This window comes from Globicephala melas, chromosome 8 (genome assembly GCF_963455315.2).
Source record: "Globicephala melas chromosome 8, mGloMel1.2, whole genome shotgun sequence".
In the NCBI taxonomy this organism is placed as follows: domain Eukaryota; kingdom Metazoa; phylum Chordata; class Mammalia; order Artiodactyla; family Delphinidae; genus Globicephala; species Globicephala melas.
The window spans coordinates 35375415-35388053 of record NC_083321.1 but is presented as its reverse complement, the minus strand read 5'-3'; the positions used below and the strand labels follow the sequence as shown (position 1 = coordinate 35388053).

Genomic DNA, 12639 nt, shown 5'->3' with positions numbered 1-12639 from the left:
AGGCTAAGGGGAGAATTGCTGCTCACAAAATCTGGCTGGTAACGTTATCACCCATACAGCTGCCCCTCCCTGCAAACTCCTGGGAGGACCCTAAAGCATTCGGGGCAGAGAGCTCACTGGACACTGGCTTACCATCTCTTCCAGTGGCCTTCGTTTCCCTGCCAGCACCACATGGCTCTTACTTGCTCATAACATCTCCTTCCTTACCATGACTAGTTGGCCAGGAAGTAAAGCGACACCTGGTGTACTCTACCACAGTGCTGCTTAAGTTTTAATGTGTACATGAATCATCTGTGGATCTTATTGAAATGCAGATTCTGACTCAAGTGGGTCTTGATTGGGGCCCCATAAGCTGAATTTCCGCAGGTGATGATGCTGCTGGTCAGTGGACCATCCTTGAGTAACAAGACTCTACTACAAATCATGAGTCTACCCTTTAGGCTACAGTCAAGCACTGTCAGGCCGAATGGCCACCTCCTCCATGTTGCTTTCAGGACTAAGCCGTACATCTGTATTAGCAGAGGGTTACTGCCTGGAAATCCTGCCTTTTTCCCTTCCCAGCACTCATGAAACACTTTTAAAAAAATTATTAACTTATTTATTTTTGGCTGCATTAGGTCTTCGTTGCTGTGCACGGGCTTTCTCTAGTTTCAGGGAGCGGGGGCTACTCTTTGTTACGGTGCGCAGGCTTCTCATTGCGGTGGCTTCTCTTGTTGTGGAGCACGGGCTCTAGGCACGCGGGCTTCAGTAATGTGGCTCATGGGCTCTAGAACGCAGGCTCAGTAGCTGTGGCGCACGGGCTTAGTTGCTCTGTGGCATGTGGGATCTTCCCGGACCAGGGCTCGAACCCGTGTCTCCTGCACTGGCAGGCGGATTCTTAACCACTGCACCACCAGGGAAGTCCCTCATGAAACACTTTTATCCAGAAATCACTTAGCCATTTGGTTTCTTTGTCATCTCTAGGGCCACTTCTGCAGTTATCCAACTTTTTTTTTTTCTTTTTTTAATTGCCTGAGAGCATTCTCAGGCCACAGGATTTGGCCCTGTCTGCAGGCCAGAAATGCTGGGGAATTACTGTCACCTGTAAGCAGTTCTCAACTCTGACATGTTTGTTTGGTTTTTTTTAAATTAAACACATCATCTTGACTTTCACCCAAGTTGTTTGAGATACAGAAGTTTTTGTATATGTGCATGATGCTGTCAGATACTTTACCCCGAGACACAAGTATCCATTTGCCTAACATTGGGGCACATTTGTTTTCTCATAACTGTATACTTGTGATTATCCCAAGGGTACCCACTTACTCCAATTCATTGCAAAATGATCTTTAAAGATCTGTTTATAATACATTGAGCATTGAGGCCATAACCCCAGGAATAATGATCAAATCTTGTTAAATATATATGCCTCTCTTTTTCTTTCTTTTTTTTTAATGATTCAAGTTATCTGGAGTATTTTTGATTGTCATTGATTGAGGTCTTTTCAAGGTCATGTCTCTTCCCCCAGCAGTAGCTTGTTGGTCAAAATAAAGTGATTGAAAGTGTTCTTATGATGTGTTGATCTTGGTACAGTCTCAGGTGTCAGGTCCTACTGCTTTTCCATACAGGAGCTGTGTGGTCTCTGGCAAGGTACTTAATATCTCTGATCATCTGTGAACTCATCTGTAGAATAGTGATGATAATCTTTACCTTGAAGAAATTAATTGAGATGTTTATGAAAGCACTTGGCCCATTTCCAGCACATGCCAGTCACTTTTATTTTTATTTTTTGTACGCGGGCCTCTCACTCTTGTGGCCTCTCCCGTTGCAGAGCACAGGCTCTGGATGCGCAGGCTCAGCGGCCATGGCTCACGGGCCCAGCCGCTCCGCGGCATGTGGGACCTTCCCAGACCGGGGTACGAACCCGTGTCCCCTGCATTGGCAGGCGGACTCCCAACCACTGCGCCACCAGGGAAGCCCGCCAGTCACTTTTAAAATGACAGCTTTGCCTCCCATTTGTTTCTCTTAGGCCAATTTCTAGCTTTTTTGGAGGGAGGGGCACACATTTTATTTCCTTTTTCACTATTCTCAAAGCATCTTGAGAACAGGATCTGTATTTTAAATCCTATCTTGGCTTTTCACTATGTGTTCAGTCATGATACGAATAAATTAATGAATGACTAGATAATCTCTAAGGTTTTCCTGACCTTTTAAGTCTTCTGATTGTTCGATCCTTCCAGTGTTCTGGCTGCTTAGAAAAAAATTGGGAAATTCTCTTAAAATGAATGTCTTCTATATTAAGGGATTTCCTCCTTAGTAGTCTTAAAAAAATATGTATTATATTATTACTAGTAAGTATGTACCTGGGCCCAGGAGTCGGCTGCAATAGTATAAGTAACATTTTCAATTTGTCATCTTGGGCCTGATTCTTTGTATAGTGCAAATGAGATAGTCAGAGGCTGGGCTTGATTTTGCTTCCCCTGCAGTGCTCTCTTGGGAAGATCTCTGTGAAAGATGAGCAAGAAATGTGCATTTGTTTTCATCTGTGACGTGAGATTTGGAAGTTATGCATAATAGAGGCTGAGTTTCGTGATATATTAATCTCAGTCCTCATGGAAGATGCATTTTATGTTCTGGATTAAATGTGCCCGGGATAGTGGGGTCAGGCCAACTCAGCGGGTTAGAGGAGAAGCAGTAGGTCCTTGCAGATCTTGGGATTGAACCTGATTATCTGTCTAGGCGAGTAGTCCTTGAGTTGTCTGTATGAATAAGCTGCTGGGAGATAGGGCCAGTTGAGGCCATCTTTAGTACTTTGTCCTGTGCCTCTGGGATGGGCACCAAACTGGTATAAAGTACGTAGACTGTCACATCTAGACCTGAGTTTAAATCCTGGCTTGGGTACGTTACTTAATTCCGGAATCTCAGCTGTTTTCTTTTTAATATTTCAAAAGGGGTAATATCAGTCTTACAGTTTTCCGTGAGTGATAGATTAGATAGTATATGTTAAATGCCTAGTGCAGTGCTCGGCAGTGAGATTGGGCCCTGTGTTGATGATGACCATGGTGACACATTTCAGAAGGGCCACGTAGGAGACGAAGCAGGCCTGCCAACCGTGAAAGTATCAGCCCTGGTGTGTGACTGGGGAGTGTCCCAAAGTTGGCTGCCTTTTATGACTAAAGTGCAGACTGCAGTGGTGGTGCTCAAAGTTTTTCATGGGTCTGAAAAAAGAAGGTAACAATCTGGGGAAAGAAACACTTAATTGTATGTTTCATTCCATGAAATTTTGAAATACTGACACATATGTGAGTAGCTTCAAACTTTGCTCCCCTATTGATTATCTAAGAGTTGTTCTTCACTTATAGCTTCTTGTCCAGAGGGAAGTAAAAAAAAGAAAAAAGCCTTACTCATCTCTCCTCTGACAGTTTATTTCCATTCTGAACTATGCTTAAGCGACACTGCACCAAGCTTTGCTAATTAGCTTGTGGCCTGTCACTCACAGCGGATCATTCAGTCTCCATTTCAGGGCTTCAAGCTGTCACCGTGAGGGCTCCCAGACAAAAGGTGTATTGGGTTCCATACCGTACAATTGATTGTGGGTTGTGGTTCTTTGGGTCAAGCTGAGCTAATTTTAGATTCTGGGAACCCTGGTAGTAAGTCATGAGGATTGATGATGGCTGTGTAAAATAAAACACATTTTTGTTCTTTACATACAGCTATTTCGAACTGGAGAGCAGTGGTCTGAGGGATGAGATTCGATACCACTACATACATAACGGCAAGCCCAGGACAGAGGCACTTCCGTACCGGATGGCTGACGGACAGTGGCACAAGGTCGCACTATCAGTTAGTGCCTCCCATCTCCTGCTCCACGTCGACTGCAACAGGTATGACTTTGCCTTTGATCTTTCGTGATTGTGCCCTTGAAATTGAGCAATGGGGAAGGGATAAAGCGAACCCCCTCCAAGCCTTACTGGGAAACAAACCAAAGGACCCTAATCGTCATTTAACATACCAAAATGGGCCATTAGGCGTGCTGGAATGACCATCTGTAATATGTTAAGAAAACAGTTCATTAAAATGGAAACATATCCGGCAATTAGGAAGAAATGTACAAAAGGTTGATTATAGATGGGGGAATATTAAGTGCACCTCGGTGTACTCCAGGTACTAGCTGGAATTCCATGGAGCTGTGATCACAGTTAAGTGTGATATATTGTTGTTGAGTTCGTTCCACTTGGAAGCGAATGAGCTGGTCTACCTTCGACTGAATCTGAGAAGGCGGTGCTAGTGGAGCGGCTAATCCTATTCGACTTCATCAAGCACAGCTTTGCTTAAATATCTTTTCCAAATGGCAACTTCTTAAAGAGGCTGTTCTTTGAATCTTTTGGAATTGATGCCATTTATCCTCTGCAGAGGAATGAGCCTCCCAGCTTGTCAGAGGATGGGAGGACTATTTTGAAGTCGGGGCTTTCACAGGAGGTTGTAGGTTGGGTTGAGAAGGAGATGTTGGCTCCTGTGTCCGTCCCTGGGCAGGGAGGTTGACTGCCAGCTGAAGAAAGGACACTGTTGGTCTCTATTGGATCACTTGTGGCTGGACAGCTGGATGATGGTGGTCAAGGGGAATATTTTGATTTCTCTAGAACCCACTGAAAGTCCTTACGGATAGTGATCTGAGTCCTATTATAGAGAATTTTTGGTGCTGCAAGGTAGCTATGAATTGTTGGTTTTTGTTAATGATACTGTCAAAGTTCAAATGATTGTTTGGCCACAGAACTTGTTCTCTTGGGCCCAGGATAAGGTACAGGCATGTTGGGGACAGCCTCCCTTCCGGCACCCAGTAGAAGGAAGCATAATCCAAGGTCAGGCATTTCTGATGAGATGATGCTTCAATGTACTTGCCATTCCAGCTCCGCAGTCTCTTTTTAGAAGAGGACCTGGAGAGGCAGAGAATAGAAACTAGTGTCAGGTTTAAGGGAAGTCCCGCCATCTTAAAGTGAGTCTTGGTACAGTTTGATGTCATCTGTTTTGGGCACTTTCTGGATTTTTCTGAAGAATCGTGGCTTCAACTAGATGTAATGTGTGTGCCTATGGACCACGTTTCCATAGAAACCATAAACTCCTTTTTACCGTGGGCTGGGCAGTCTGGGTAAAGCCAGCCCTCAGTCACTAACTCCACTTCCACCTTCAAGAGCTTATTGGCTCTTTCAGTTCTCTAGAACTAAAGTGGCCTGTCAGGGAGCACGCTTGCTCCCCCCTACCCACCACTCATGCTGCCCCAATGGGAGAGAAGAAGGGTCCTGCATATCCCCCTATGCCATAGGCCAGAAAGGAGCCTCAAAGGCCTCGTTTAGTAATTCCCAAATGAAAAGTCCTGGAGACACCACTGTTTCCTTGCTTTGCAATTTTTTTGCTTCCTCTTTTCAAAAGTTTTATCTTCTATTTCCCCATATTCTCCTCTCTAGAGAAGAGGCAAAAGAGGAGAGAGGATATGTCTCTGCTAATCGAAGGTTTCCTGCCTGCAAAATGCTCTGGTCCCTCTGAAATAGTCTCCCCTGCCATCCTCAGCCATGTTAGCTGTGGGAATTTGGGCACATTAATATCTTTTCATCCCAGTTTTGGGAGTGCTAATACTAGCACATACTCACAGATGCTAATGTTAGAAGAGATAATTCACATAAGGTGCTTTGGGTGGTGCTTGGCCTTTGGCACCCAGTACGTGGTGGTGGTTGTTACTGTTCTATTATTATTTATTCTGCACATCTGTGGTGTCTCTTTGTCTCCAAACTTTCATTTACTGTATATCCTGGCCTCTCTACCAGGAAAGTAGGGAGAGAACAGGAGAGCTGGAACCCACAGTATACTTCAGGGTCAGCCCCATTTATATGGAATGGATTGAGGAGATTCTAAATATTATTTCCCTTCTCTTGAAACTTTTTATACTTTGGTTCATGACATAACATGTTTTTATGTAAGATCTTGGAGGGAAAGCATAAAGTTGTTGCCAGTTAATGATTTATGGACCCAACACAAATGGGTTTTTTAGATAGGTTAGGGAAAGAGAGGCTGGGAACGACTGGGCCATAGAGGAGGTAAATTTTGATTTTGGTGTAGGAAAAGTCTAGAAACAGAGTTCCCAAACCTGAGTACACTTAAGAATTACTGGGGAACCTATAAAAGGCATATGAGTAACCGGGTGCTATCTCTGACCTAGTGGATCAGATTCTCTGAGGGTGGAACCATATTCTTCATAAGCTCTCCGGGTAGTTCCTAGGCAGGCAGGTTAGCCTTGGTGCATGGACTCGCGTTTGAAAACCCGTGGTTTAAATAGAGGGGGCACCTGTGGTTTCCCCAAATGTGGGAAACTCGACTGCATAGTTTGTGGTAGTGGGGGACTGCATTCGTGCTTTCCGCTGAAAAAAAATAGGGTGGGTAGAAGCTGGAGGACAGGCTGGGCTGCAACAAATAAGTGAGGGACCCTGGAAATCCAAGTACCTGAAGCAGATCCCCAGTAGGGAGGAGGAAAGTTTAAGGTGGGCTAGTGTCTATTACATGGAATAAACATATCTTCTTCAGAAGTTTCTTGCTAGCCAGCACTGGTTGATTTTAGGGTGGCAGAAGCTCTGGTCTATTTATCAAGATGCTGCTCTACTACTCATCTAGGCCACCCTCACAGAGAGTGAATTCAGAAAGGCTGATTTTTATTCCTTAAGCTATGTATTTCATACTGCCGTGAGATTCTTCCTTTTTGATTCCTTTACCCTTAAAGTTACACTGTCTTATTTTTCTCAACCTGTCACCTGCTAGAGTTGTGCTGGGTAGATGATAAATGGTGATGTGATAGATAATATTTATTGAGTGTTGACTGTGCTAGTGACAGTGCTAAGTGCTTTACATAGATGAATGCATCACTCAGGCTGTTATTTTTATCATTTAAAAATGATGGAGCTGGGCTTCCCTGGTGGCGCAGTGGTTGAGAGTCCGCCTGCTGATGCAGGGGACGCGGGTTCGTGCTCCGGTCCGGGAGGATCCCGCATGCCGCGGAGCGGCTGGGCCCGCGAGCTGCGGCCGCTGAGCTTGCGCGTCCGGAGCCTGTGCTCCGCAACGGGAGGGGCCACAGCAGTGAGAGGCCCGCGTACCGCAAAAAAAAAAAAAAAAAAAAAAAAAAAAACCAAATCCTAGAGCTGCCACTTAGCAGCAGCAGGATTGCAGAAATAGAATGTAACCTCAGTTCCAACGGGAGGGACTATTGTCACTGGACTTAGAATATGAGGCAAGGCAAGAGCCAGACTCAGTGTTAGCAGTTTGTTCTTTATTTCTAGTATTTTTCTCCCCTTGTCTTATATTGCCAGTCTTTGGAGTTGTTGGGTAAGATGTGGAATCTTACTAATGGAACCCATTGCCTTGGCATAAGGGAAGGGACCTCCATCTATTGTTGCACATCTACCACAGGCCAGCTAATGTGCTAAGTATAATACTCCTTAGGACGGCCATGTGGTGTGGGGGCAATTTCATTAGACCCATTTTACAGATTTGGAATTAGAAAGGCTCCGAGATGGTAAGTAACTCAGTCTCAATCACATAACATGAAAAGCATAGAGCCAAAACTGTGAACCAGGATCTAACTTCCCAGCCTTGTCTTCTCTCTTCTCTGCCTCTGAAATTCATGTCCTTCCCAAGACAAAGTTATAACCATGCCAGGAAGTCTTCCCAGGAGAGAGAATCTACAGAAGGTCCAGGAACCATAAAAACACTTGAAATCAGGAAGAGAAGATTGCCAGGCAGTTCTTTTGCTCTGAGGAACTGGAATGTAGCAGGATTTTCTACCTTTTTTAGAATTGAGAAACAGAGCCCTTTCAGACCTAATGACACAAATTGTCACAAGAAAAGCGACCGCTATTTTAGTTGGTAGGTGAACACTTTCTGCTTGCTATTGAGACACACTTTTCTCCCTGCTTCAGCTGTTCAGCTGGGCCTAGTTAGAAACTCCCAGAGTGTGGGTAGCAGATCACCTCAAGCTAGAAACATAAAAGGAACCACTCAGTTGGGTGGTCAGCCTGATTATCTCCACTGCCTTAGGTCTTTCTTTAGCTGCCTTGGTAATAATAGTTGCCAACAAAGCTGAGAAGGAGGCCTGAACTAATCTTCCTCAGCTTCCCCTGCTGCATTCTCGGCTCACCCCGTGGCCTCTCCCCATTACTCAAAGCCCACAATCCATTGACATTGGGAATTCAGGGCCTAAGAGTTCTTTCACCACAAAAGGGATTTTCTTTCCTTCTCTTTATTTGGTACCTCTTAATTTTCAATCAATCCATCCAATGAAAGTATTGGACACACTATCTCTGCCAGGCTGTGGAGATACAAAGCATTAGGAGTTCTTGCCATCAGGAAATCCATGGTTTATTTGTCCAGTACTTTTGAATTCTGAAGCCACCAGGGCCCCCCCAGTGATTGCCCCTGGTCCTTGGATATCAGAAAAATCGTGGACTCAGATGGAAGCCTTGTGCACAGGCTGTTCTGACAACTCATAAAAGCAGCTGAGCAGTAGAGAGAACTGAAAAGCGTTACTCCCAGCATCTTGGTCTTGAAGTGACAGTGGAGGAATGGACTTAAAAGTGTTTTCCATTCAAATGGTACACGTATCCAGCCTTCAGCCAGAACTTTCTGCAATATGCAGGTCTCCCCACGCAAATCCCACCTCCTCTTGCCTCACTGCTGCAAAAATTTCTCTTACACAGTCCCATTGTAATGGAGCTCTGAACTCTCACCTCATTTGTTCAGATGTGCACAGGTAGACAGAGCGCGTGTGCACACACACACACCTGCAGCCAGTTGTCACTCTGACCGTCAATGATTATATTCTAGACAGTAAACATATTTAGATTTTACTTCTAACGCACGCTATTTATTCACTGCAGAGCGCATTCAGTGTTTCCGTACAACTGATTTTGAAGAACATGCAGAACCAGGAAAATAAACTTTCTATAAATCACTGAACAAGTCAGTAATTCAAGGTTCCTCTTGAATATTTCAGAGTAACTTCAGGATGTGAGCATCTGTTTGTATCTCTAGGTTTTTCATAATGAAATATGGTGACACGGCATCTTCTTTCCAGAGAGCTCCTAAAGTGTTTACAAACATCATATTATTAAACCACACATTCCTTAAGGTAGTTAAGTCACGTATAATGTACTCCACTTTCTTTGATACAAACATTTGCACTAGAGTAAGGAGGGGGAAATTAAGAGATGAAGATCAAAGGCCAACGCTTCCAAAGGAGCCAGGCCAAGATTCTCAGTCTCCTGCTTCTCCTACTGACAGATTATTTACTTCACAAACAGGAACACGTGCACACAACTCATCATCAAAATTAAAACTGAGAATCCAGCATATGCCTCATGTCCAGCTAACCCGGTAGCACCAGCTCTTCTGTCCAGGAAGAGATGACGAGCAAGCTAGGAAGATAGGATATAACCCACGTGTAAATTTAACTAACAGTACAAGGCGACAGTGCAAGGGATGTTGTAAGTGCACGATGGATTGCTAGATTTCTGCTAGAGACAATCAGGTCTTGGAGACAACAGGAGAAAGAGCTCCTGGGGACATGGAATAGCCTCTCAATTTCTTACCATCCCAGGTGAAAATGCATGACAATTTCTGCAGCTTTACAGTTTTTGCCACTGTGTGATGTGATTCCATGCCAGTCATATGAGAACTGGGCTTAGAATGAGGTTCATCTTATAAGCATTACACAGCCACTTATAGTGCTGGTGAGAGAAGAGTGTGTATGGGTGAGTGGATGAAGTTGGCGGTGAGAGAAAGCCTGCAGGAAGAGACAGAGAAGGAAATATGACAGGGGAGGGGAGGACAGGGGAAGAAAAGCTGTTCTCCAAGTGACCAGGCATATGGGCTCTGTGGTCTAACCTAAACTTGTAGCGAATGCTGGACCTTTGTCTTGGTTTTGCCATTTATAAAATGTGACTTAAATGCAGTGATGCAGGGATATGAAATCAGGAAATCTGTGTCTTACATTCTTTGAAGATTCCTCCCATCGTCTTGTCCTCTAATCTTTCCTCCCTCCCTATGCCAGAAACTCTGCTTGCATCTGTAAAATGGGAGTAATAGTAACTCTTCTACCATATGGTTGTTGTAGGAATGTAGCAAGAGAGTGTGTGCAAAATCCTTAGAAAATTTCAAGCTACTATATGAACACACAGCATCATGAAGTACTATAAACATATACCATCATATAGAAAAGATATTAAAGTATCATATTGAAAATGAATACAATTTAGCCAGATTTTCACCTGTATAAAAACAGTGGCTCGTGTCCCGTGGATGAGGATCTAGTGTTTAATGTGGATCGGTGGTGCAGTGTAGGGTTTGAGGTCCCTGAAGTTATTCTGACTGCCAAATCCTAGGCATGGTTCCCCAGTAGTTTGTCTTTTAGTTCCATGGTATGTACTGCAACATCATGGTGCACGGTTTTTATGCCAACACAGTCCCTTTAAAAATAAGTAATTGCAGAGTTTCTTTAAAAATATGTAACTGAGGCTGAATGGGGAAGGAAACATCCCCTCCAATGTAACACGATCTTTCGTTGGTCCTGGCAGGGCTTTGAGAATGTGGTATGGCGTCTTTCCTTTTATATTTCTGTGAGAGAAGAGGTTCAAAGATTTACTTCGCCCCTCCTCAAGCCATGAGCTAAAATCGTCAGAGCTTTTAGGAGGAGGTGTAAATAAAGCAGGTGAATGAGGAAACTCATATGTTACAGTTTCCTGGGTCTCCTAAACAAAATAGATACTCTTCGCTTCTCTACTTTGAAAATCTGGCTTTCTAGCACAAAAACATTCTGGATTGAAAATTTGAGATGAAAGAAATTGTTAAATTTGTATGACCCTAGGAAATTCATTTACTGTCTCTGGGCCTTAGTTCCCTAGGTATAAAAAGAGGGGCTAGGACCAGATTGTTTCTAAATCTTCTTCCACCTCTACGCTTCTGGGCATCTCTCTGATTCTAGCTCATCACAGTGAGCTAGATGAGCTAGTTAGGGTATGATTTTTTTTTTTTTTTTTTTGCCTTCAGAACCCTGGAGAGCAACCCAGCATGCCACCTTCACAGGGCTGCCTCTGTAGTAGACCGGCAGGGGGTTTGCAGTCATCTGAATTGATACCTGGGTTGACAGTGCAGCGTGCTGCTGGAGAGCAAAGATTACTTACCGTAGCTGCCCAATCTTTTTCTTTTTCTCATTTGTCTCCCTTCTTGCTGGAGTAGATGCTGAATATGCATTTTTGGATCTAAGACATGTTGGCATTTTGTTCCCTCCACTTGTGTTCTTTCTTTCTTTCAGACGTATTCTGACCCAGACATGTGGCAGCAGAGAGCCTTTTTGGAGGGTACAGGCTGCCCTGGCTATGGAGGCCCTGGTAGCTTGGTAACCTACAAGATAGAGCAGTGTACTGTAGTCAGAAGATGATGGGTAGTTGTGCTGTTAAAAAACATAACACATCCTCTGAATACTGAAGGAAAAAAAGCCTTTGCTGCTGCCAAGCTGTAAAGACTTAAATAATGGGAGGGAATGAATCTAACGGTCTAGGTGGCCAATTTAATACAGTCCATGTTGTAGATTTTTTGGCAGAGTAGAGAGTGGCTGCTTAATTGTTACGACAGCTCAGACATTACCATGTTGGCTGTCTCATTCTGGCTGAGACCCTCACACTTCTACTCATGCTTTGTACCCTGCGGCTTATTCATCCCAACCTCATTAGGTGGATTCCGAATTTAACTTTGCCCTATCTTCTAATGACATCAGTAGATAAACCTATTTCTCATTTTGTCTTTTCCAAAACCTTTATCTTTTCCTCTTGTTGCCTGGTGGGTTTAAATATGCTTTTGGTCAACCGTGGCCTCAGTGGCAGAGAGAGGTAGGAGGTGAAAGGATCAATTGAAATGGATAATGAGAGAGTGGCCTGCATTTCCCCCTATCCACCTGCACTCCTGAGCTTTCAAAATTGCAAATGGAAAGGACTAAAAAGAAATACAATAGGTGGTTTGTATCTCTTTATCTGGTGGTTTGTTGGCTACCTGAGGCCATGAGGAGATTAATAAGGAGGCACAGTATTGCATACATGGGGCCTAAGATGTATTAAAATAGTAAGGAAAATAAGACTTCATTTCCAACTTACAGTGATTTCGTCTACATGCCTTCAGACACATCTTGAGTTGTGATTGTATTGCATGGGCATGGGTCTATACGGGATGAATGGAGGGGGAAATAGGCTGCAGGAGAAATAATGTTTTCTTGTAGGAGAAAATATTGAAGCTTGCATCTTTATTGTTACAATTCTACTCTGCCCTTTTTGATGGATGTGTATGGTTATTCCTTAAAAAGGAAAGCAGTGAGAGAAAATAAAAAGTCAAACCAGAACAATATGTATGATGCAACCGTATTTTTGAAAAAAAAATACATTTATACATTAGTTGTCTCTTTGCTTTTATGCTTCACTCATTGGAAAGGAGCATTGGGGAATAAAAAAATGCATGAGCCAGCCATGAGGACTTTTTAATTGGAAAGGAAAAAGAATTCCAAATACTACATTAGTTTTCTAGTTAGACCAGGGGTACAGATGTTGTCATTGAAAAGAACTGACTTTCCACACTACC

At 43.6% G+C, this 12639-nt stretch overlaps 1 protein-coding gene across 2 annotated transcripts in view; it reads left to right on the top strand.

The window, feature by feature from the left end:
- Positions 1 to 12639, top strand: part of NELL1 (neural EGFL like 1) — an 874935-nt gene that overhangs the window by 126175 nt on the left and 736121 nt on the right. For both annotated transcript variants that reach the window (XM_030864871.2, XM_030864870.2), the window contains exon 4: positions 3693 to 3863. In XM_030864871.2, the coding sequence (XP_030720731.2) occupies positions 3693 to 3863 (171 nt within the window). The remainder of the gene's footprint in view (positions 1 to 3692; positions 3864 to 12639) is intronic.